Here is a 27,146-nt window from a genome sequence, read left to right as displayed (position 1 = left end):
TTTAGTTTAAAGGTAACCATAGCACAAACACATTCATTATTAACTGTAGAACTGCAGTGAGGGCTCTTAGGAATCTTCTTTCCTTTACACTTCAGTTTAATATGAGTGCTGCTGTCCCTGAAAAACAGTTCTGATATTGTTTTAAAGTGTGACAAGTTGGCAGTTACAGTCACAGCCTAAACCAGAACAATGTAAATGGCGGATATCAATAGATGGGACAATGCTTAAAAGCGAGATGAAGACTGAAGGCGAGAGGAAGCTGAGGAAAGTCCGATTTCGAATTGCTTCCTCTCACAGTGGGAGAGTACTAAAGGAAGTGTATGAAGATGGAGAAGCCGCAGACTCTTTGGATTCTGAATACACCAGTAGTTCAGAGACTGACCAAACCAGCAGACTGAGTGAAGTGGATGGACAGCAGAATGGACATTTAGGATCTGAGTGTGATGAAAATGAGAATGAGCAAGATGACTTGCTCATTTTAGTGAGAGCTACTAAAGAGAGGAGCTTTGGTATAAAACGAGTCAACATTCTAAGCAAAAATGGTACAGTCAGAGGAGTCAAACACAAAGTCAGTGCTGGTCAAGCCCTCTTTAACAATTTGTCAAAAATATTTCAGGTAAGTGAAGCAGCTTTGCTAATTGTGAAGACTTTCATTTACCCTGCGTCTCATCTTTTTCTCCTATTTCTTCCAAGCCTCTCTTATTTATGAGTTCTCATACTTCAGTATTCATAACTGATGCCACTGAAGGCTCCCATATACAGGAGAGAATGATTGTTCCTATACCAACTCCACAGCATAAATTGGTTTGGAAACGTTTTTCCTCAGTATTCACCTCCCCTAGGGTTTGCTGGTTAAAAAAAGGATACTCTGTCTAGCATGTAAAGACCTGGAGTGAGGATATGACTGAAGAATTAATTTTCAGCTTCATTAGAAGCATTAAGAGTGATATATGGGGTTATATGTCATTTCGAGCCCTACGGTATCTGTTTTAACTGGTTTACCATGACATTTGCTATCTTTTCTCTATAAATATTTATGCTTGTAAATTCTGTTGTGTTTAACCCAATAAGTCAGTCAAATTAGATGCAGAATATCACTAATGGCATGTCTCCCATTTAAAGATTAATGATATCTAGTCAGATGTCTCTTATTAAGGTCTGTTTTTCACTAATCTGCTGGAAGGAACTGAAGACCTATATTTAAAATGGTTTATGCCACTTTGAACCCTTAGGCTGAAAACTAGATTTCTCAGAAAATAATAAATTTTTTTTTAAAATAGCTTAGATTTCATACAATACTACAACATCTACTATTCACTAGCTCTACTATACTATTTTTGAATTATTAATGTTCAAATTGTGCTAACATGTGTTGTTCATGGTTTCCTAGAAGGAATCTATGTCCAATGTGTTTGTCATGATATTGAAAATTAAGATATGCTAGTTTTAGAGCATGTATTGTTTTAGAAGCATTGGTGCAATATCTAAGGGGAGGGGTGGGGTTTTATATAAGTACTTATTTATCAAAATTAAATGCTCTATGAGAAGTCTCTCTCTCAGTTTTATGCTGTGTTCTTATTTAACAAACATGTGATCTTATTACAGTCACCCTTGCCTTCCTATCCCTGGGTTTAGAACACAAGATCTTCAGGACAGGAACCATAGGCCTAATTCTGTTCTCACCAATTTTATACCAGTGTAATTCCATTGACTTCAGTGGAGTCACTCCTGTTAAGTGCAATAAGAATCTGGTCCAGCAACTTTACTTATTTCGGTGAAATGTCTAGAAGGATGACATTCAGGAAGGGCTTCACAGGAAAATAGCCAGAGAAAACTATACACAGATAAGGTAGATCAGACTCTTGGTTTTCATGTGTTCCTCCACTGGGATGATATCATTGCCAACAGAAAGAAACTACTCTGAAAAACTAGAACACACAAATATTTTAAACAGTTTGAACAAAGCATAAGGAAAGTTCCCTGCACAACAGTCAGCACAAATTCAAGGTTCAGAGTCTAACGGAGGAGGAATCGTCTTTTACCAATGATTTCTATGGTATGAAGTCTAACACTGATTGGTATAAATGTGGGATACCAGAGTGCAAAAGTTTCCTTTGAAACTGCTGGAGTCCTGTGTGAGATGTTCAGATATTCCTACTTATAAAAATAGAATGGTATCTGCCCTCCTCTTGAAAAAGTCACCACCGCATGATTTCTATTGTTCTATGAGCTTGATCAGGACCTTCCCTTCCCCAACAAAAGGGTGTAAAAAGTAGTAATTTTATGGTAAAAAGGTACGACAAGATAATTTTGTTACTTTCTCAAAAGATATGCTTCAGCACCCTCTGGTCTATGGACCTTCTAGAGGGTCCAATGTTGAAGAGCTGAGACTGTCTGCAGTTGTATTCTTCTCTCTATAGGGAAGGGGCAACTAGCTGTATAACAGTTCAGTCAAACTTTTATGGAGGTTCCAATATCTGAGGTGAGATTCTGACCTTGCTTGCATGTTGATTCAGAACTAGGTGGTCTGATTATATGTTTGTCAGGATCCTTACCTGCTATAGTCATTTGAAATCCCAAAGTATGCACAGAAATTCCTGGGTCAATCCTGAGTCTAAGTTGTGAATGGATTCTTGATTATTATTATTTGGATCAGAGTAACTAAGAAATGATTTAATGAAAAATATGATTTGGAATCTCAAGTATGCAGTTTGTGTGTGTCCTGTGATCACTAACAGTGGCTTCTCTTGAGGTATACTGCCAGTTGTGGCCACACTATTTTGGTCTTCTGGCCCAACTTCCACATCAAAGCCTTTGTTAACTACTAACTGTGGCAAATATTCTCCAGTGTTGAGCAATGCCAGACTTCAAAACAAGTAATTTCTAGCAGGAATTAGAGACACTCCATATATGTACAGAGACAAGTGGGGATTTTGGTAAATGGAGTTTGGTGAAACAGGCAAGCTGTTTTCATCTTTTATACTCAGAAGGACTAAGAATACCTGAGCCCAGCAAGTCTTCTGTGAATTTTAAATGTTCCAGAGAGATTTTTGGATTTTGAATAATTCTCTATTCATGCTACTGAGTGCACCCCCATGGAAGTCGTGCAGATAGTTCCTTCAAAAAGGCTACCTAATCAGACATGGCTCATGACCATCACACCTTTAATGAATATGAGCAGAGAAGATCTGCTAGGTGGGAAATACTTCTAGCTTAAAACAAGAATTTGCCTGTTGTAGAAGCCCAGTCAGAGAGAGAGTATACACACAGAACTTGTTGCTCACTTCTACAAGACGACTTGGAGCATCTCTGCCACAAGCCAGATGGATGGCTAATGATTTCAGCCATTTGTGAAAGAGTAACTGGGATTGAAACCTGAGGTTATCTAATAACTGGTCCCTGTGCATACTTTTGGGTTCAACCATACATTGAAATGCTCTGCAAATAAGAGGGACCACAGCAATTCGACCAAGCTTAATCATTTACACCTGAGGTTTGAGGCAGGTATTGAAAGTGCTGAAAGATGGTCAAGACAGCACCAAGAAAGTGACTCTCTCAGCTCGCAGGGTGGGGATGCCATTACCCTTGGCAATTCAAACAGGTAATGCATGGAACTGCATGGTATGAAGGGAATTATGCTGGGGTTCGGGGAGGGTTTAGTTCCATTGTAGGATGTGGATGCTTTGAAATTGGGGTAGGGAGGCTGCCAAGAAACCAGCCCTGCTGATACCCCAATGGGAGCATGGTTTCTATAGCAACCCCTTCCCACTTTCCCTCTAAGCTGCTGGTGCCTGAAATAGAGAATGTTGCCATAGCAACCCCCTCAGCCTCTCCTGGTGCTTCAATGAAGATAGGAACAAGGTTGCCATGGCAACATCTTCCCACTCCCTTTTAATGTGAGTTGATGCCTCCAGCAAGGAAGGTGACATAATTCCCCAGTCTTCCTGCAGCATGCTCTGAAGCCTGTGGATGGAGAGCTCACTTTGTGTCCATCCTGGAGCACAGGGCTGGGGAGGCCTCAACCCAGTTGATATAAAGCACTTTCCGCTGAGTCCAGAGTGGGGTTCTAAGTTAATGACCCTCACTGGCTACTTAATACTAGGCCTGAGACCCTATCAGCGACTCCATTGGGTACTTGGAACCAGGCTTAAGTAATGTCAATGACTTTGTTGGATGCTCAAGACTAGGCCTGGGGCCTACTGAGGGTCATGTTATCACTCAGAACAAGGTCTGAGCCTCATGGATATCTTCTTTAGGTATTCAAGATTAGGACTGGGACATATTGATAACCTTTTTGAATGCTCAGGACCAGGCCTAAGACATGTTGATATGCACTCAGGACTCAGTGTGTTGGTGACAAGGCATTTGTCACTAGGAATTCAGTATAGCTAAATTGAGCAGATATTTATGATTGAAGCTACAGCAGACAATCAACTGGACATCCTCAACCATCAGCATTTGAAAAGGAACTGCACTCCAGGAATGCTCTACTGCTGCATGCCCTCAATCGGAAGGAAGATACCACCTGCTGGCATAGAACTATGGGAGTGACCTGCTACGTATACTCAGGGTGAGATCTATGAAGGGACTTGGGTGTTAATACTGACTGTCACAGTACCTAACTTTTAGGTGCCTAGAAAATCCTAGGAGCAAGATTGCAATCCATGAAGCTGAGTAAGACACCTAGGCTCCCTGTTCAATGAATGGGAGGAGAGAGAAGGACTCTGTAGCCCAGAGATTGGGGCACCCACCTGGGATCTCAGAGACCCTGAGTCCCTTCCCCCTGCTCCAACCTCTCTTTCATTATTTATCCACAGTGGAACAACTTCAACAGGAACGACCGAGGGAGCCCCACATGAGAATAACTCAGGGGTTAGAGCTCTGTCCTGACAGGTGGGAGACCCCTGTTCAAATCCTCTCACCCCCTCTGGCATAGAGTGGTGACATGAACCTGAATCTGGGTCTGCCACATCGCAGGTGAGTGCTCTAAGCACTAAAAGTTAAGGTTGGCACCACCATCTCATCCAGCTGGTGCCCTATGCATAGGTGCAGTCTGAACATGCCTACCATACTGGGTCCTCCCATGAGAGTTAGGTGGATGAATGCCTGTCTTTCCCTGGTTTGTGAATCACCCTAAGGCTTAGGTCAGAGAGGAGTCTGGATGCCCAGAGTAGCACTGCACATGATCAGAGGTAGAAACATAAGGACATTTTAATCTGAAAAGCTGAGGCACTGAATGAGTTTAGGCATCTACTGGGTCAGTGGGAGTGTTGTGGATGGCAGTGGAACCAAAATTGGGATGTAGGCACCGAAAACAGGAACTTAGTTGCCCAAGTCTGGGGTTTAGGTACCTAAATTCTTCATGGATCTTATTTTAGGAGCATATACTCATTGGATGCAGCTGTGGTTTAACTGTTGTCTTTAGATTAGTTTAGTAATATTGGTTTGAGGTTTATACTAATACTCTGCACACTCGTTAATTAAATATACTTAATCACTATGGCACAAGTTTTTTAATACCTCTACAGGCTTGAATATGCCTAAGATTTTTCTATAAAATATAAGAATGGCATGATTTCTGTTTTCTTAAAATAAATGCTAATACTCCTCAGAACCAATCTTTGGTGACTTGCTTATGCCTCATATCGCATCTAGGTAATGTAGAGCAAAACTGAGTAAATCATTTGGTACATCACTAACTAGCATGATGTTCAGTTCATGCTGGGATTTCCTACCATAAGGTGTGGTATAGTGGAGCCCAGCCAAAAGATTTGTACAAATCCTTTCCCTCCTTATCACAGTTCCAGCAGAGATCTATTTAATTTAATTCCAGGCTTATAACACTCTGCTGGGCATCTAGTATGTTCTGAAAGGTCACTTGCTGTTTGATTAACTACAGAACTAAAATCAAGGCAAGCCTGCTAGCATCCATTATAATAGGGGAGGTGCGGTTAACAAATCTGATTAATGTATTTGTGGATGTAGCAATAAGAAGTGCTTTCAAGCTCTTTTCCAATACAATGTCATAGACAAGACTAATGTGTAATGTTGCAAAGTATAGTATTGACAATGAAATACTCAGCTAGATAGTTAGGTTGTTAAGGCTGAAGAGGGGGTGGTAAATGGTGAAATCAGATAAAAATGCAACAAATTGAGTGCTTCAGGGATTGTTTTCCAAGCCCCTTGTCATTTTCTCTGTTCATCAGTGACCTGGGAGAGTGAATATGTGGCAATGTGTTCAACTTTGCAGATGCTGCAAAAATAGGAGGGCTGACCAATACTAAATAGCAAGCAGAATAGAGCCAACAGGAGTTCAAAAAAGAATTGTGCTCTAAATAGTACAAGCTGCAAAACACTGTTTGGGAAAGAATTTGGGAGTGACAGGTGAAGGGAAACCTAAAATTATAGAATGTAGCTACAGCCCCTCATTGGGGGCAGAGTGGAGGTCATAATCCCCAGAACTCTAGGGAACACAGGAGAAGAATGAATACCGTACCCGTATTTGGAGAGAGAGTCATTTGTCTTGCCCTCCCACTCCCTGGTCAGATTTTCATCATGGGCCACACTAGTCCTGCAGAGTCCTTTGACTCCCTTAACATAAAGGCTCCCATTGGACCCGAATCATACTTATGGGGAGCAAGAGAAAGAGAAGCTTCTTGTGCCAGAGCCTCCTTGTTGGATGTCTGCACAAGATACAGCAAAAAACACAGGTTCCAAAATAACAGATTTCACAGAAAAGGGAATTGCAAGGTCAGCAATACCAGCCAGCCAGGCTGCTATGGAACCCCAGCTGTAATCTAAAACACCATCTTTTAGTATGAATCTTGAAGGAGAGTGACCTTCCTCCTTTGGGATAAATTCTGATGATATGCAGGTTTATTTTAACTTATACTTCCTTGTGCCAGCTCTCACTTAGCATCTTGTGACCATTCCGAACACTACATTATAGAAGTCTATTGAAGAATTAGAGTAGATGAAAAACAGTAACAAGGCTGACAAATGCCAGTGGAGTAATAGCTGTGAGACGTTAGGAAAATTAGATTTCTGTCCATTAGAAAAGGCATAACTGGAGTGTCCAAAATCTGAGAGAGGCAAGGGGAAGGGAGAAAAAACGTTGCAAAACAATTTTAAGAAGCCATGTAATTTTGTCAAGTTACCTCAACTGCTTGGGACTGAGTAATGCTGTAGTTTTCCTATAGAACCACGTGCTGAATAATTACATTGATTCCAAAAGGAGGATTTTAAAAACTCTGGGTTAATGGTCTTTCAATTAGTCTATGGTTGATTAATTAGTGTATTAGTACCTGTTGTTCCCAAACTGCAAAAACAGCTATACATCAGCTGGTTTAGACAAGGGCATTATTATAGTGACACTGTTCATGCTGTTACAGTTAAGGGTTTGCTGGTGCTGCCTTAAACGCCTTACTGTTAAGGGTTTATAACTAGACTGGAAAAAAACAACAAGTTTCTGAAAGCTGATATACAAGATTTCAGACACTAGGGACTTCCCCTCCCCTCCAATTTTCCCCTAAGTTAGAGGGGAAAAAAAAAGATCTTGACTACTTGATTTACTGAATATCAAAAAACCAGCAACCAAAGCAAACCATGATATTTGATTTAATCAGTGATTGTTCCATAAAAGTGGATTAGTAGTTTGTTGTTTTGGAGAAAATATACATGTTTTTATTTTGAAAACCTCATCCAGCTCTGTATAGTACAGGCTCTTAGACCATGATCTACATGTAATCAGAGCTCCACAGACGCTGGTAAAGGATTCTTGCTCTATCCTGCTGAGGGACCCACAAGTGTGAACCCTTATTCTCATGTGGAATACTGGTGAAATCAGTGGTGCTCTGGATATAAATGTGATTTCTTGGCATTTCTTTTCCATGTTTTTGCATACATGCCTATCTAATTATCTAGAATATTTCCTGAGTCAGGAAAATCTACATGTTTATCCATTGCTCCTTGGATCCTGTGTAGTCATTTTAAGCTCTTCATGGTGAGTGTATATTGTTACCAAACTGAATTCTGTTCACACTGGCAGCAGCATTTATATCCCCTTTGCCCAAGTGAAAATGCCTACAATAGGCACAATGCTGTTGAGAATTGCCTTATGCATTTGCAGTACAATATTAAAGAGGATGTTAGTTTAAAATCTCTAGACAACCTAGAGCCACAGGTTCAAATCTTAACAGGATTGCCTCTGCACTCCATCCTTCCATGGCAGAAAAACTGAGCTTCCTGCTGCTTTCCACACATGGGTCTGACTCCCAAATGCCCCCAAGCTGTGCTAGTTACAGGATCCAAGGGTAGGAGGCAATTGTAACTTCACACCTACCCTATTCAAGGTCTGGGTGGGGGCTGTTTTGACTTCTGGAACGGATTAGAGCACTCAGGCCTACCCTAACTTGTGCCCAACTGCCTACGGTCACAAGGAGTTATTGCAGAGTTCACAAAAGCAAGCTGCTGTCACAGCTACATGAGAAGGGCAAGAGTGAGCTAGAGCTCTGCAGCCATTTCTATGCCAGGGATATTTTCCCTAAAGAGGAGGGAATTCCCTAATAGGCACATCCATTGACTTTACAACCTCTTAACAGCAGCAGCAGAGCCTGCACCCAGGGGAAATAGTACATGAAGCTCCTAACAGGCATTCAGATTCTGAATTAGCATCCAAAATGCATTCCCTTCCTTCAGTGTGGCATCATCATTAACAGTCTCCCCAAAACTAGCTGTTCTTAGGGTTGCAGGACCTACTCACCCCACTTCCATCTTTTAGAGAATCACCAGTCTCTCTTCTATCCAGCTGGTCACTAACAAGATCCATCTGCCAGCATTAATCAAACAGTAACAACCCTGCACCTTTTTGCAGAGTTTACTACCTGTGCTTTGTGGGGTGACTCAACAGAACAATGATGTGTTCCTGTTGCAGGGTCTTTCTGAATCAACCTTAAAACTTGGTCCTGTGTACAGACATTTTAAAAATGCTTGTCATGTTTGCAGGAGTAGGGGGTTGCCTTGCTGTCCTGACAAAATTCCTGGCTGGGCCCTCATTGAGCAACAAGCTGTTCACTGGTTGCCTAGCTGCTGCCTTTCTCCTCTGTGCTGAATGGATTCTTGTGATGCTGTGTGTGTATATATAAATAAATAAAATAATGTGTTTGTGAAGCACTTTAGGTTGAAAGGTGAAATGTATAAACTGTCCTAGGTGCTTAGAGGCTGAAGTCAACCATCCAGGTTCAGGACCAGTGCATATGTGGAAACTAGAAAAGGAGTACTTGTGGCACCTTAGAGACTAACAAATTTGTTAGTCTCTAAGGTGCCACAAGTACTCCTTTTCTTTTTGTGAATACAGACTAACACGGCTGCTACTCTGAAATATGTGGAAACTGAATGTCTTGCAGCTGATTTTAATATTTGCATGGGAGGTCATTTATAGCAACGTCTAAACCATGAATATATTATAACAAATATCTGGCCTCTTCAGTCTTCACATCTGTCAAACTGTGCAACTATTGGTGTTGTGAAAACGGGAACAGAACTCACTTCTTCCTATTCCAAAAGGACATGCTCCTACCATTTGAACTAAAAGGGAATCTCCTTTAGTGGCTAGCTATCTGGGGCCCGTAACAAATAGTGCCGATTTCATCCAGTAGAAGGCAATGGTACAGATACAGACAGTTAATTACAGTATAATACAGTTTAGATCTGAAGTTTTGTCACTCTTAACAGCACCTCAGAAGGCGCTGAGCCTGCACTCGGGTTTGCAAATACTGACTAACTGAATAAGATTACACAATATTCCTGCAATACTGATGTTTTGCAGCAAAGGAAATCTGATGTACAGTTTTAGAACCTGATCATAAATCAGTGACAAGTCAATCATATGCTAACCAGCATGACTGGCATATGGATGTGGTTAAGGAGCAGTTTTTTCCTTCAGACCAAAAAGAGAAAGTAATGATGTATTTGCAGATGAGAATCAGAACGAGAAGCAGCTAGACTACTCAGGTCTATCAGAGCAGGCTGCAGACATCTGGTGCTGCGGCTGGCGGTTTAAAGTATCCTGTAGGCCGTCTATCGGTTGGCTAAGAACAAAGTTTCTAGCAGCTACTGTAGTAGCCTGCAGGATGATGAGTAAATCCCTAGTTTAACTACATTAAAAACAGGTTTTAAAATGGAGGGAAATTTGCAGCCAGAAATAAAAGGTATAAACTACTACATGCCACAAGGGGCCACAACAGTGGTTCCCGTAACCCACCCAGCAATATTGTTAATCTATCCAACTATACTCTTAGCCCAGCAGAAGAATCTGTCCTATCTCAGGGCCTCTCCTTTTGCTCCTCCACCTCCACGAACATGATACAGTTCTGTGGTGACCTAGAATCCTATTTTCGACGTCTCCAATTCAAGGAATATTTCCAACACACCTCTGACCAACATATTAACCCACAGAGACCTTCCTACCAACACTACAAAAAGAAGGATTCTGGGTGGACTCCTCCTGAAGGTCAAAACAGCAGCCTGGACTTCTACATAGAGTGCTTCCGCCGACGTACACGAGCTGAAATTGTAGAAAAGCAGCCTCACTTGCCCCATAACCTCAGCCGTGCAGAACACAATGCCATCTACAGCCTCAGAAGCATCATAATCAAAAAGGCTGACAAAGGAGGTGCTGTCGTCATCATGAATACGTCGGAGTATGAACAAGAGGCTACTAGGCAGCTCTCCAACACCACTTTCTACAAGCCATTACCCTCTGATCCCACTGAGAGTTACTAAAAGAAGCTACAGCATTTGCTCAAGAAACTCCCTGAAAAAGCACAAGAACAAATCTGCAAAGACACACACCCCTAGAACCCCGACCTGGGGTATTCTATCTGCTACCCAAGATCCATAAACCTGGAAATCCTGGATGCCCCATCATTTCAGGCATTGGCACCCTGACAGCAGGATTGTCTGGCTATGTAGACTCCCGCCTCAGGCCCTACGTTACCAGCACTCCCAGCTATCTTCGAGACACCACTGACTTCCTGAGGAAACTACAATCCATTGGTGATCTTCCTAAAAACACCATCCTAGCCACTATGGATGTGGAAGCCCTCTACATCAACATTCCACACAAAGATGGACTACAAGCCATCAGGAACAGTATCCCCGATAATGTCACGGCTAACCTGGTGGCTGAACTTCATGACTTTGTCCTCACCCATAACTATTTCACATTTGGGGACAATGTATACCTTCAAATCAGCGGCACTGTGATGGGTACCCGCATGGCCCCACAGTATGCCAACATTTTTATGGCTGACTTAGAACAACGCTTCCTCAGCTCTCGTCCCCTAATGCCCCTACTCTACTTGCACTACATTGATGACATCTTCATCATATGGACCCATGGAAAAGAAGCCCTTGAGGAATTCCACCAGGATTTCAACAATTTCCATCCCACCATCAACCTCAGCCTGGACCAGTCCACACAAGAGATCCACTTCCTGGACACTACGGTGCTAATAAGCGATGGGCACATAACCACCACCCTATATTGGAAACCTACTGACCGCTATTCCTACCTACATGCCTCTAGCTTTCATCCAGATCACACCACACGATCCATTGTCTACAGCCAAGCTCTACAATATAACCGCATTTGCTCCAATCCCTCAGAAAGAGACAAACTACAATACCCACCTGCTGAAGTGAAGAAACAGATTGACAGAGCCAGAAGAGTACCCAGAAGTCACCTACTACAGGACAGGCCCAACAAAGAAAAACAGAACGCCACTAGCCATCACCTTCAGCCTCCAACTAAAACCTCTGCAACGCATCATCAAGGATCTACAACCCATCCTGAAGGACGACCCATCACTCTCACAGATCTTGGGAGACAGGCCAGTCCTTGCTTACAGACAGCCCCCCAATCTGAAGCAAATACTCACCACACAACAGAACCACTAACCCAGGAACCTATCCTTGTAACAAAGCCCATTGCCAACTCTGTCCACATATCTATTCAGGGGACACCATCATAGGGCCTAATTACATCAGCCACACTATCAGAGGCTTGTTCACCTGCGCATCTATCAATGTGATATATGCCATCATGTGCCAGCAATGCCCCTCTGCCATGTACATTGGCCAAACTGGACAGTCTCTACGTAAAAGAATGAATGGACACAAATCAGACGTCAAGAATTACAACATTCAAAAACCAGTTGGAGAACACTTCAATCTCTCCGGTCACTCGATTACAGACCTGAGGGTAGCTATCCTTCAACAAAAACACTTCAAAACCAGACTCCAACGAGAGACTGCTGAATTGGAATTAATTTGCAAACTGGATACAATAAACTTAGGCTTGAATAGAGACTGGGAATGGATGAGTCATTACACAGAGTAAAACTATTTCCCCATGGTATTTCTCCCCCCACCCCACCCCCCCACTGTTCTTCAGATATTCTTGTTAACTGCTGGAAATAGCCTACCTGTTTGTCACCATGAAAGGTTTTCCTCCTTCCCCCCCTACTGCTGGTGATGGCTCATCTTAAGTGATCACTCTCCTTACAGTGTGTATGATAAACCCATTGTTTCATGTTCTCTGTGTGTGTGTATATAAATCTCTCCTCTGCTTTTTCCATCAAATGCATCCGATGAAGTGAGCTGTAGCTCACGAAAGCTTATGCTCTAATAAATTTGTTAGTCTCTAAGGTGCCACAAATACTCCTTTTCTTTTTGCGAATACAGACTAACATGACTGCTACTCTGAAATAAAGGTATGTAACTTAATTTTCCTTTGCCCCCTTTCGTCACATGCTCATAGCATCTGGTACCAAATCTGAAAAGTACTGGAGTATAAATATTTATCAAACTTCACCATTTAAGCCAGTCCCTATTTATAAGTAATTTGTGTGCTACCTCTTTTCTGCTGGTGCTAGATAAGGTTCAGGAGAAAGATTCCTCCCAAACCAAAAACAGTCGAACTACGCAGCGTTTTGCTAGGCACAAGAAACCCATGCAGAAGGAGCATAATTCTATACAGCCTCCCTCCACTATCCAAATCAGCAAAGCTGGTCACAGAAATGCTGCTGGAGTCAGTGAGGTATAGACTCATTTCACACATGACAAGAAAGAGGAGAGAAAAGCTATCTACTGTAAGCCGCCTTTGTGGGAAGCATTTAAATAACCATACTACAGCTCTGCTTTTAGCTATTGCCAGAGACACCGTCCATCAATACTATCAGAGGAGAATGTCTGCTATACCACAAAACCACCACATCTTTCCTTTGCCCTCCTCCCTGGCCCCAGAAACATGCAAAAGTTTGTCCTCAGCTGATATGTGCACAGGTCTACAGCAACGAACAATATCATGTCTTATACTTATGAACCCCTGAACCAATCAATAAATACCAATGCAAAAGTCCTATCATAAAATCCTTCTGTATCAGGTTGCCCCCTAGTAACTAGTTTGAAACATCAGTGGCTACTGAATGGGTGATAATACTTTCAAAAGAAACCAACAGAAAAACAAAGGCTTAACAATACGTTCAGCAGCTAGTTGTATGTAAATTTTTACAAAATCCTTCTTGTTCACACAGTTCATGTGGTATAGAATGCAGTCAGAACCCCTTCTAATCCTGCAACTGAGGCCATAATCTTTAAAAAGAAAATGCAGGGTGTGTGTGGTGTGAGTGAGACTGTACAATGATGTGCTTCTGTGCTTTCCATATACTGCATCTTTTATTGCAAGAGGACTATCTCTGCCTGCTGCAGAGCAGTCTGTGAAGCAGTTGCCTTTGTGTTTCAATTCAGATGCAGAACGTCACAAAGTGCAGAATAGTAGAACTGGTGAAAAGTGACAGTGTTAAACACTGCCACACCTCCCTCCACCAATCATAGGTCTTCATGTGCTTCTTGAAAGTTACAGTTTAGTTCTTTCAATCAGGCTGATGCACAACTGAAGCATCCATAAGCCACAACCCCCAATGCCATCTGGAGAAACAAAAACACAACCTATCTCAGCACTCCCACCCACAAAAAAAAAAAAAAAAAAAAAACACGACCAGCCACCCGCCTCAACGTCCCCTAACAAAAAAAATCCCTCCTAAATAAACCCTTCAAAAACAAACAAACAAAGGAAGAAAGTAATTTACAAAAGCAAATACTTCCTTAGTGATTCATTCAGAAGATGGATTCTGTGGGAGCTGCTGAGGACATTTGAAACCCAGACTAATCTAGAGACTTTGATCTGGATCTAGAAATCTCTGAGCACCCATTTTTGAGATTAGCCATGATAGATAGAAAAAAAAAAATCACACATTCTTCACGTGACTGTTTGGAGGTTAGAAGGGCATTTTTACAGTTAATATTTGCAGCTAAGTGCAAATTACTTCATCTTCACTTATAGAACCTTGTGTTCCTGTAAGTAACCTTGTATAGTATGGAGACATCACATCCTCAGCTGTTCTAAAATTCTCTCATGAAGGCATGATACATGAGGGCAAGAGGTATAAAAATAGGGATGGTGTCCCACATTGAAAAAATTCAGCCCAAGGTTTTATTCTGTCTATACTCTGACTTCAGTGGGAGGATCTAGGTACTCACGCTTTTGGAAAAAAAAAAAAAAAGTCAGGCTACTTATTAGGTGCCTATCTTTAGACATCCACTGAGAAGCTTGGCAATCTGCTTACTTTAGTTTCTATAGCACCCATCACTGAACTTTCAGAGCACTTCCTTGAACTCATGAACACTTTGCCTGACAGTCTTTTCCCTAGAAGATATTTGTCCCTCTCCCCAAGGATCTATGAAAACAGTAAATTCAGGTATTTTTCCCTTCATTTTGAAATTGTTCTCTCATATTTCTGTTTTAATTGTAGCTTTGATTGGCAATTCTCTAGTAATTGGGGTGGATGAGTTCAATCCAGGACCAGAGGCACATTATGACACATGGCTGCCATAGCCCCCTCCCTGCATCATGACTCTCCACTCACCTAGAGTGGAGGTTGCAGGGAGGAAGTCTTCTCCTTTCCCAGATAGGCAAGAGCAGCAGTAAAGGGGCCCTTATATCCCCCACTTGAACAGCAGCAGGGCTTCTTTCTCCCTTTGAGAGCTGCAGGGGTCACAGCAGGAGTTCCCTCTCTTTCCCTGGAGAGGCAGTGGCCCCACTATTTACCCCAGCATTGGGGTTTTATCTACATGGGTGGGTGGCCGGGCCCACTGCACTCCTCTCTTTCTGCCATACATTGAGTTCTTGGTTGTGGTGATATTGGTGGGACCTCCAGAGCAACGCATCATGAGTTGTATTAACTCCTAGATTGCTTGGTGTGGTGCTTCCCCTCCCAGTGGTACCTAAACCATCTAGAGAGATTAATGAGTCTGCTATAGTCTTAACTAAGAGCAAGTGTTTAGTGCATGCTATAGAGGCTCATGGATTTAGCACCAGAAGTCTCAGGTTTAATTCTACCTGCCAACGGCATTAGATTTAACATGCCATTGAGCTGAATGTGGAAGTTCAAATCTCTTGTAGCTATTGCTTCAGGCTTTCTGCAAACTCAGGCAGTCACTGTGTTGGTTACACTTAAGTCACATGTGACAAAGGGAACTAGCAGGCTAATTAACCCAGATTCAGCCTGTAGAGACGAGACATATTAGATAATGATTGCGTTTTGTGTGTTATACACACACTAGTTAGTTCCTGTCTATCACTGTATTCTGGTAATTCAGAGATCAAAAGAAGATATGAATATTTAAATGAGCTATGCATATAGTGATATCACTGTCTTGATTTCATAGAATATCAGGGTTGGAAGGGACCTCAGGAAGTCATCTAGTCCAATGCCCTGCTCAAAGCAGGACCAATCCCCAACTAAATCATCCCAGCAAGGGCTTTGTCAAGCCTGTCCGTAAAAACTAAGGAAGGAGATTCCACCACTTCCCTAGATAACGGATTCCAGTGCTTCACCACCCTCCTAGTGAAAAAGTTTTTCCTAATATCCAACCTAAACCTCCCCCACTGTAACTTGAGACCATTACTCCTCGTTCTGTCATCTGGTACCACTAAGAACAGTCTAGATCCATCCTCTTTGGAACCCCCTTTCAGGTAGTTGAAAGCAGCTATCAAATCCCCCCTCATTATTCATTTCCGCAGACTAAAACAATCCCAGTTCCCTCAGCCTCTCCTCATAAGTCATGTGTTCGTCCCTTAATCATTTTTGTTGCCCTCTGCTGGATGTTTTCCAATTTTTCCACATCCTTCTTGTAGTGCAGGGCCCAAAACTGGACACAGTACTCCAGATGAGGCCTCATCAATGTCGAATAGAGGGGAATGATCACATCCCTTGATCTGCTGGCAATACTCCTACTTATACATCCCAAAATGCCATTGGCCTTCTTGGCAACAATGGCACACTGTTGACTCATATCCAGCTTCTCGTCCACTGTAACCCCTAGGTCCTTTTCTGCAGAACCGCCTAGCCATTTGGTCCCTGGTCTGTATCGGTGCAGGAGATTCTTCTGTCCCAAGTGCAGGACTCTGCACTTGTCCTTGTTGAACCTCAGATTTCTTTTGGCCCAATCCTCTAATTTGTCTAGGTCCCTCTGTATTCTCTCTACCTTCCTCCCAGTTTACTGCAAACTTGCAAACTTGCTGAGGATGCAATCCACACCATCCTCCAGATCATTTATGAAGATATTGAACAAAACTGGCCCCAGGACCGACCCTTGGGGCACTCCACTTGATACTGGCTACCAGCTGTACATGGAGCCATTGATCACTACCCGTTGAGCTGACAATCTAGCCAACTTTCTAGCCACCTTATAGTCCATTCATTCAGCCCATACTACTTTAACTTACTGGCAGTGGGAGACTGTCAAAAGCTTTGCTAAAGTCAAGAAACACCACCACTGCTTTCCCCTCATCCACAGAGCCAGTTCTCATCATAGAAGGCAATTAGATTAGTCAGGCATGACTTGCCCTTGGTGAATTCATGCTGACTGTTCCTGATCACTTTCCTCTCCTCTAAGTGCTTCAGAATTGATTCCTTGAGGACCTGCTCCATGATTTTTCCAGGGACTGAGGTGAGGCTGACTGGCCTGTAGTTCCCAGGATCCTCCTTCTTCCCTTTTTTAAAGATGGACACTACATTAGCCTTTCCAGTCATCTGGAACCTCCCCCGATTGCCATGAGTTTTCAAAGATAATGGCCAATGGCTCTGCAATCACATCCGCCAACTCCTTTAGCACTCTCAGATGCAGTGCATGCGGCCCCATGGACTAGTGCTCATCCAGCTTTTCTAAAAATAGTCCAGAACCACTTCTTTCTCCACAGAGGGCTGGTCACCTCCTCCCCATGCTGTGCTGCTCAGTGCAGTAGTCTGAGATATAAAGCATATCACCTGCAAATGGTGGGAGACAGGCATTTGCCTTAAGTTAATCCATGTAGCTAATTACTGTTGATGTTTAGGAAATATGAGGTTATTTCAAAAGACACTATTGTTCACCCTAGGACTGGGTGCTGTCAAGACAGTGCCTAGAAACTATATGAAGGGTTCTTGGTACAGATCTTTTATCTCAAATCTGTTTATATTTTATCAGGGGATGCTTGAGCCACAAGATTGAGGTCTCCAATTTCATTTTGGATCACCCTGATATTGAACATTGAACTAAACCTATGGGCTAGTTCTGAAAACTCTTTGCAACTCTAGAACTCACCATTTCTACTATGAAACTGACTTAAGAACTACATTAATGTCTATATGTATAATCTTTTAACCAATACCCTCTTTTCTTTAGTCAATAAGAATTGGCTTTGAGTGTGTAGTTGGGTAAGATCTGAAATATTCATTAACTTGCTTGGTAATGTGTCCGATCCTTTAGAATTGATAGAACAAGATTTATATGAACAAGATTTTCAATAATCCTCCTTATATTTGAGTTTGCTGTCTGGGAGGAAGCCCACACTAGGTTACTTTAATGGAACTGTGTTTTTGACTTCTGGGTAACCAGTATGGTATTATAGAAGATCCACTAAGCTAGCAACAAAACAGCTAAGTATCAAAATAACACCAATTTTGGTGATTGTCTGCCCATTCTTTGCAGTTTGCCTTGACTGAGCAATCTCATTGTGGCACCCCTGGGATTCCAGTCACTTCACATTTTCAAGTTTTTCTTTGAAACCACAAGTGCAAAAAAAAAATTTTAATTTTCAGCGAAAACTGAGATTCTGTGATGGGTCCAGAATGACTATACCAGGGGTCGGCAACCTTCAGCACGCAAGACATTTTGTTTACATTGACTGTCTGCAGGCACAGCCCCCCACAGCTCCCAGTGGCTGTGATTTGCCATTCCCAGCCAATGGGGGCTGCAGGAAGCAGTGGCCAGCATGTCCTCAGGGGTCTGGTTGTGAGATACAGTGTCCTGAGGGTATCTGCATAGGGCCCATGTGGCTGCCCAATTGGTCTCTCCACCCATGGTATGTCAAAACTAGGATAAAAGGGAGTGTTTAAAATGTGTTAGCTAACATGTTTTACTTAGCATGTTTTATACCCTCATGTAGACATTGTACATTGAATACTAATATGTATTAGCTGGTCCCCATTGGCTCACTACTTGGGTCCATGTTAATCTGCCAACATGTGTTAAAAATACAGCTTGAGTGGTCTACAGTAGGGTTTTAAAATTTTAGGTAAAACGTGCGAGCTAATATGTTTAAACCCCCCACACCTTTTATGCTAGTCTAGACATTCTCTCAGGCACAAGACCCGTGGCCTAGCTAGATGCTTCATGTCTTGCTCTCACAAAATGTGTGTAGTCTGCCCAGCTTGCACAGTGAGCCATCTGGCCTCAGGAGAAGTTGGGTCCAATGTAGAGCCAGTCCATGTTATATATGGGTTAGGCACCCCTTATGTCTGCATAAAATACCCTAACAGCTTAGTCCTATAACCTCAGATGTGTGGTTCAGATGCAATTTACATGAAAAAGGAGGAAACTCCAGCATGTGTGATACAGAGGTAAATTTAGTTTTAAAAATAGAGAGGACTGAATATGTAATTAGTTAAAGTCTGAAGATGAAGGGGGTATCCAAGTCATGAGGAACAGTTGAGAGGTATAGTTCCAATTATGTTAAATAAGTGGCAAGGGGACTGAAATCCTCTGACATGATAACTTGAGGTCCTTTTCTTCACTACAGGGCTTTTAGTTCAATAAGGCACAGCCCCAGCCCTGCAGACTCAGGACTGAGTCAACACTTTATTAACACTGTCAGGGTAAACGTAGTCCAGTTGCATCCTTTGTCTCACTGAAGTTTCAATGTGAAAGTTATTAATGTTTGCCTAGTGTTTTGAGATCCTTTGAGAGGAAAAGTATTACTGTTTTTATTTACAATAACTGTGCTCTAAAGATGAAAACTTCAGCTTTTCCACAGATGCCCGTTTTCTGTTTATTACTACATTTTAGCTCAGCCGATTAACATTTTCACCAATAAGGTATCATTTAAATACACATTGTATATTACAACTATTGAGAAAAAAGTATATCATTTTAATATGTAAACGGCAGAAATTTAGAAATGGAAATTAAATATACTAAGTACAACCTACTATGGACCTAGTTTTGCTGTTTTATTTTATAAATAAAATACTTTCATGGTCTCTGTTCATCCTGTTGCAGGTTCCACTCATGGAAATATTTGTAAAATATATGAGCTGAAGTTTAATATCTGCCAAATTTACAAACTCAGGGATATATGCCAGACCAATCACAAAATTACTGATTTCAGTAATTATTCTTCCAAGCAATAAATTCAAACTGAAGAATGGATTAAAATTTTACATTTTCTCTATTGATTGCACATGTAGCAGTCTGAACTAACACCTTATTTCAGAAACCCCATTGCTTTCTTTAGTCTTTCACTTGTACTGGATGAACAAAAATAGTTTTGTTATGCCAGACAGACTGATCCTGGAGTGTAATTAATCCATGGTGAAAGGCTGGATCAGCTGCCAATGAATACACTAAATTTTCAACTGAGCTAAGTCCAACGGATAAGATCTTAACTGGCAACTGCTTGTTTACTTGCTGATTACTATCTATGACACTAGAGGGTTTCTAACAGAAACCAAGACACTTGTTTTAATTAAAACAAGGTATCTCAAATGGTTGGCAAAATAAAAATAAAGTCAGGGGACACTGCACAGACAGACATTTTGCATGTTTCTCTGGGATGTTAAAAGCCAGGCTCAGATAAAATGATCCATTTTCAGCACACTAAGCACATCTTGGAGATGGAAAAGAAACCTAACAAAGGCTTGACATTAGACAGTTCTTACCACCTCAGCATACTTTCCTCTGGCCAGCATTATGATGAGTCACAATCGCAGGGAGCTCAGCAATCTGGATTTCATATTTCCAGAGCAGTAATGCCTTTTAATTAAATTAAATGCAGTCAGCTCTTTGAGATCTGTATAGCGATCATTGAATGAGTAAATTGCACCTGGTTATGTTTAAATGTGAAGTGGCTGACCCAGTTTCATGTATGCATTATTAATCTCTCTAAATCTTTGTTGAGGTTTAGGGGTATAAGGGAGATTTATCTGTCTTAGAAGGGGAAAGACTAAGAGGCTAGAAGACAGAAGGGAGAGAGAGTGGTTTCTTTTGCAAGGCAGAGAATCATGCCATAAAAAAGGAAGAAGACTGTGCCCTTTTCTAACTTCAGTTGGTTGCCTGAGGTCACAGGTGTTTTCAAAAACACCGACAAGCTGAAAAAAAAATAGGTATAGTATTTTTCATGACTGCCATTCACTACCTGTGCTCCTGAACAGTACAACTATGCTTCTTTGCAGCGTGAAATGTTCCACTGTATGATACAGCATATGCTGGAGGAAGACAAGCAGCACAAGGTTCCCTTCTGCTCTATGATACGCAAGATTAATCTGTGCTGTAAAGTGGGACAAATAAGCAGAAATATAGTCTTATTGCTAAAGCAGAGGACAAGGAATCAGGAGACTTGGGTGCTGTACCAGAGGGGGACTGTTAAGGCTTAATCCATTAATGTTTATAAAGTGCTTTAAAGTTCTGATGGAAAGTGGTATGATGTTAGTGCCAAGTATTAGAATTATAACCTGAGTGAACAGCAGGTTGAAATGTTCTCTTGCTGGACAACTAAGCAAGTTTGAGAAATTTTACCCCGTACAATTTAAAAAAAAAAGGAAGATCTCAAAAAACCCCAAAACAAAATAACCTGTTACAATGTTTAATCACTCAGGATTAAATAGCGACAGGTAATTCTCTGAATATTTGGATAAGCAAAAGTCTGGATACCTATCTAAACTCTACATACCCTTTTAGTTTCCAAACTGTGTTGGAAAATCTTTTAAGTGCCACCTGTCTTTTGTGATTTCCAGCATTTTTTTTTTCTTATTCCTCTGCATTTTCTGATTCTGATCAGGATGAGAAGCAACTCAAACACAGTAATGAAATAGTTAGCCAACATTTTTCTCCCACACCCCTACACACAAACTGAGTCATCAGTTGGTAACACATTAACCTTTAGTAGGAATTTAAATTACATTATCTAGGTGCAGTTTTCTGCCATGAACGTAACCTCTAGTTATAATTAATATTAACATCCTAATTGGCACATGTGATCCATTGTTTAAACCCTACATATTTCACTGTTTGTAGACATAAGTTTAGACAAGCTATGATAAGCTATGCACACCATGGCATGCATTTTTAATGTCCTGAGAGCAACCTTTCTTAAGTTGACATTCAGTGGAATTTTTTCTCTGCTCTTAGATTAACTAATGTTTGTTACTTTGGAGATGTAAAGATGCTGTTAACACTTTGCTAGCTCACTAACTTCAGTGTTAGTGATCAGAGAAAGGAAAAATTTGAAGGAATGAAAAATGAGTTCTGCAATTGTCTCTACACTTTTTGCTTCACTCCATAACTTTCCATACATTTTAAAATGTCCATCTTGCTATTGCAAAAATTAATATTGCATCTTTCACTATCTAAGCTGTTATGCTGCTGTCCTGCTATCAGCAGCTTCAGAAAACTGTCTCCAGTTAAACAATGACAGCTGCAAAGGTAGGAACTCAACCTTTTCCCCGTCCCTTCTCATGTATGAAATATCAAAACCTCCAAGGATCATTTTACAGAAGCATAGAAAATTTGTTCTGTGATATGCTAAACATTCAGTGGGAGTCAAGGCACATTTAAAAATACCCTGAGAACTTAAGCCACAATCAGGAACTAAACTCAAAGGATTCCAAAATGGGCATGCAGTTATGTGGCCAAAACAGTGTTTGTATGCACACATCTTGGCCATTAGCAGTTCTGTATAGTCCACACAGAACAGAAGTTATTCTTGCCAGAAGTAATATTCTGCAAGCAGGGGTTAGGGAAGCAGGGGGAGGTCCATTACAGCCATTGCCAGTTCTGATGGTTTCATAGCTGCCAAGATTTATACAAATTTATAAAAAATACAAACTATTTGAAGAACAAATATGTATGTTTGCAAATTTACATATGATCATAAGCTACAGGTTAACAGCAATATACCTTGCACCAAGCAGTGCTAGGGGTAGAACACAGAGCTGCACCAAATCTGACAGCAATGGCAAATGGGTGTGTACTGAAGGGTGTCTGGAGTGTATGTGGTGTGACAGGGCAAGGCCAGATGGCTATAGAAAAGTAGTGGAGATAGAAATATTAGCTCCAGGCTAAACAAATCCCTGGTACCAGGTTAAGTGAAATGGCAGCTGCTCCAGGTCAATTAAGACACCAGGGGCCAATTAAGAACTTTCCAGAAGGCAGGGAGAAGGCTAGGTTGATTGGGACACCTGAAGCCAATCAGGGGCTGGCTGAAACTAGTTAAAAGCCTCCCAGTCAGTCAGGTGGGTGTGCATGTCAGGAGCTGTGGGAGGAAGTTGTGCTGTTGGAGAGGCTGTGTCGTACACACCATATCAGGTACAAGGAAGGAGGCCCTGAGGTAAGGGTGAAGTGGAGCTTGAGGAAGTGAGGGCTGCTGTGGGGGAAGTAGCCCAGGGAATTGTACATGTCATGTTTCTAAAAGGTCAGCTACCATAGCTGATACTATTAGGGTCCCTGGGCTGGAGCCCGGACTAGAGGGTGGGCCTGGGCTCCCCCCCACCTTTGCCCCATGTTTAATCACTGAGACTGGGAGACAGACTGTGCAAGGATGGATAACTTCTCCTTGCTGGCTTATGATGAAAATGGCTCAGTAGACTGTGACCCTTGTCTCTAGAGAAAGAAGGGTTATGTGGAGGGTCACAGTGAGCCTCTGAGGCTAGCGAAATCTGCCAGGAAACACGGGACCCACAGAGGCAAGGACAGAGCTTTGTCACAGTGGGTACATTCAAAGTCACGGCAGTTGGGTTTGTGGGGTGTTTGGGTGGAAGATAAAGATGGTGGGGAGCTGTGGTAGCGGTTGTGAGGGTGGTGGTGGCGGCTGGGGAAGCTGGGTGGCATCTAAGGGAAGTTGTTTTGTGGAGGTAACTGGGAGCTGAGGGAAAGATAAGTGTGACGTAGCTAAGAGAGGCTGGGTTTGCAGGTGTGTCCAGGAGAGGAAGATGGGAACAAAAACTTAATGGTTGGAGGAAGCTGGGGGTAGAGGTTGGGGTGGGAAGGGAGAAGCTAGGAACAGTTGGGATTATGGGGGTTTCCAGGAGATAGTTGGATAACCTGGGGGGAAGAGCTGGGTTTGTGATGGTGTCCAAGGGGTGACTTGGGGGCTGGGGAAAGCTGGAGGGTAGCTAGGTTTGTGGAGGTGTCCAAAGGGGTAGATGGAAAGCTTGGGAGAGAAGCTGGGGACATTTGGATTTGGGAGGGTGATCAAGAGGGCAGTGAGTGGCCGAGTGGCAGCTGGTGTAATGGATCTGGAGCAGCTATGTAATAACTGATGAATCATAGGACTGGAAGGGACTTCAAGAGGTCATCTAGTCCAGTCCCCTGCACTCATGGCAGGACTAAGTATTATCTAGACCATTCCTGGCAGGTGTTTGTCTAACCTGCTCTTAAAAATCTTCAATGATGGAGATTCCACAACCTCCCTAGGCAATTTACTCCAGTGCTCAGTTGTAATATATATGGACCTGGTTATTGAGATGTTTACTGTATGACTGGGCTGGCACAAGAAGAAAGTTAATCTGGGCTGAAAAAATCACTCTGTCCCTCATCAGCTGCTGGATATGTCAAGTCGGAGGGAAAAAGCCTTCCAGTTAGATAGAACAATCAGGAGGGGAAAAAGGAGAAGAGAGGTCACAGCCTTCTGTGAACTGGCTGCCCTGGCAATGGAAGGATGTCTCTTGGACAAAACTTGAGACTAGAGACTTAAGAATTGAAGTTGGCCTGGAAGAGGCTGAGCAGTAGATCTTCACTGAGCGATAGCCACTCTTAGGTCTGTAATCCTTCAACAAAAAAGCTTCAAAAACAGACTCCAACGAGAGACTGCTGAATTGGAATTAATTTGCAAACTGGATACAATTAACTTAGGCTTGAATAGAGACTGGGAATGGATGAGTCATTACACAAAGTAAAACTATTTCCCCATGGTATTTCTCCCCCCCACCCCACCCCCCACTGTTCCTCTGATATTCTTTTCAGAGTAGCAAATTTGTTAGTCTCTAAGGTGCCACGGGTACTCCTTTTCTTTTTTCTGATATTCTTGTTAACTGCTGGAATTAGCCTACCTTGCTTTTCACCATGAAAGGTTTTCCTCCTTCCCCCCCCCCCCCGCTGCTGGTGATGGCTTATCTTAAGTGATCACTCTCCTTACAGTGTGTATGATAAACCCATTGTTTCATGTTCTCTCTGTGTGTGTGTGTGTGTGTGTGTGTGTGTGTGTGTGTGTGTGTGTGTGTATATATCAATCTCCCCTGTTTTTTCCACCAAATGCATCCGATGAAGTGAGCTGTAGCTCACGAAAGCTTATGCTCTAATAAATTTGTTAGTCTCTAAGGTGCCACAAGTACTCCTTTTCTTTTTGCGAATACAGACTAACATGGCTGCTACTCTGAAACCTGTTTTCTTAAAGGTGTTTATTTCCTAGCCCTATCCCAAGGTGGGGGTTTCTTTCTGTCCCTTCCTGTGATCAATTGGGACTATCCTGATGGGATTCCTGTATAGTTCTCCAAAGTAGGACTTCAGCCCCTGGACTGAAAGGATAGAGTTTTCCCCTTTTCATTTTCTGAGTCTCTACCTCCTCATATGAATCATGGAGTAATAGAGGATTGGTACATGGCTCATTTTAAAAAATTCTTCTTACATGAACGATTTGTTTTCAGCAGTCAAAGAACCAAGGAGAGAACCAGGCAGATTCTATCTGCTATAACCCTGTAGCACCATTTTGAATGAGAAAAGGGAAGACTTAAATTTATAGTGAACACGGACGGGATCCAGTGATTTAACTCAAGCAAAGAGAACCCATTTATCTCTGTAATAGGATGCAAACTGTTCAGCAGAGAAGGCATTTATTACACAGCAGGTAATTAATGTTAGAATTGATTTGCTACCCTGGGCCTTAGCAACTTCAGTACACACACTAAATATGGTTTCTATAGCCATATATTAAACTTGTGTTTACAGGATGCCACACTGATGCATAAAGCAGGAGCATAACAGAGTAGGCATACTGGGGAAAGCTGGAAGACTCAAATGCCATACAAAGCAAATTTTTAGGACAGGTACTCAGATCTGATGATATACAAAGTACAAGATAGATGTTTATACTGTTAACATTAAATGTGGCATATGAATCTAGCTTTTGGATTAGATACAGTAGCATTTTCCCCTTGAACAGCTGTCTTTATTATGCAGGAAAAGGCTTCTGCTGTTTAGACTTCCTTGTAAACTGACTCAAAAGAGCCATTTCTAAATAACTATTTATGAACTTCATGTGATGCTACAACATGGAAACAAGCCAAATATTCTTCCTATAGAGAGTCACGGCAGGGTCTTTGTATCCCTGATTTTGCCTACATAAATACACATTCATCTCTGGTTTTGCCCTCCCTGCCCTTTCTTGTAAAATCTGGTATTTTTAGCCAATCAACTGTTAGCCAAAGACGACTAGACTGGACCATGTCTGATCCTGTCATTGCCACTTCTTATTGAACTAGAGTGCCCACCATTGAGTAATGAGAAGGTCTCAATCTGTGGAACAGGAAACAAATGCCAGAAATACAATCTGTCTCTCTGGTATTTGGCCACCTTGTGAATCCAAAAGTCTTTCAGAACAAACTGTATAATTAGCAAAATAAACATACCTAAAAATTCTTAAGGTCTTGATCCTGCAAACTCATGTGAGTAAGTCCCTGTGCCTATGTGAAATCCTGCTGAAGTCAACTTGCAGGATTGGGTCCTAAGAGTTTAAGAAATCATCTTAAATTCATTTTCTATAAGTTTTCTTAGGGGTAACATTTTTTCCTTTAACACACTACATTCTGGAATATGTTACAGTATCATTCTCTTCATAATAGAATGACAAAGGGTTATCTCCCTCAAGTTGATTGATATACACAATATTATCTTGGTTCTGCTAAAAGCAGAACCAACTGATCTACATCATTACATTGACTAGTGTGAGTAAACTGGCCAATGCTCTTCATAGTATAGTTAATATAGTTAAGGAAACTTAAAATTAAGACTGTTGTAGAGCAGTTTTTAAACTAAAGGCTGGGGGAAAGCCGACAGGTGCTGAGGAACATGAGACATCTCTTAGGGGAGGATCTATTAATGAAGATTCTCTATGTCCTAGTAAGGACGAGAGGATGGAAGATAAAATATGGGTAGGATCTGATGAGAATCAGTCAAATGAAAAAGAGGCCTATTCAATTACATCATGTAATGGCAAACAGCTAAAAAGTTTTTAAAGTGTTTATGTACAAATGCTAGAAGTCTAAATAATAAGATGGGCAAACTAGAGTGCCTTGTATTAAATGAGGATATTGATATAATAGGCATCACAGAAACTTGATGGAATGAGGATAATCAATGGGACACAGTAATGCCAGGGTACAATATACATCAGAAGGACAGAACAGGTCATCCTGATCTGGGAGTGGCACTATATGTGAAAAAGCATAGAATCAAATGAAGTAAAAATCTTAAACCAAACTGTACCACAATCT

General features: G+C 41.8%; 1 protein-coding gene across 1 annotated transcript in view; it reads left to right on the top strand.

The window, feature by feature from the left end:
- Positions 1 to 220: 220 nt before the first annotated feature.
- The window catches only part of GRXCR1 (glutaredoxin and cysteine rich domain containing 1), a 71,972-nt gene continuing 45,046 nt past the window's right edge, over positions 221 to 27,146 (top strand). Inside the window, exons 1-2 of the mRNA XM_038400311.1 lie at positions 221 to 616; positions 3,013 to 3,015. Coding sequence (XP_038256239.1) covers positions 221 to 616; positions 3,013 to 3,015 — 399 coding nt within the window. The remainder of the gene's footprint in view (positions 617 to 3,012; positions 3,016 to 27,146) is intronic.

This window comes from Dermochelys coriacea, chromosome 4 (genome assembly GCF_009764565.3).
Source record: "Dermochelys coriacea isolate rDerCor1 chromosome 4, rDerCor1.pri.v4, whole genome shotgun sequence".
NCBI lineage: Eukaryota > Metazoa > Chordata > Testudines > Dermochelyidae > Dermochelys > Dermochelys coriacea.
This window is presented reverse-complemented; position numbering and strand designations above follow the sequence as displayed.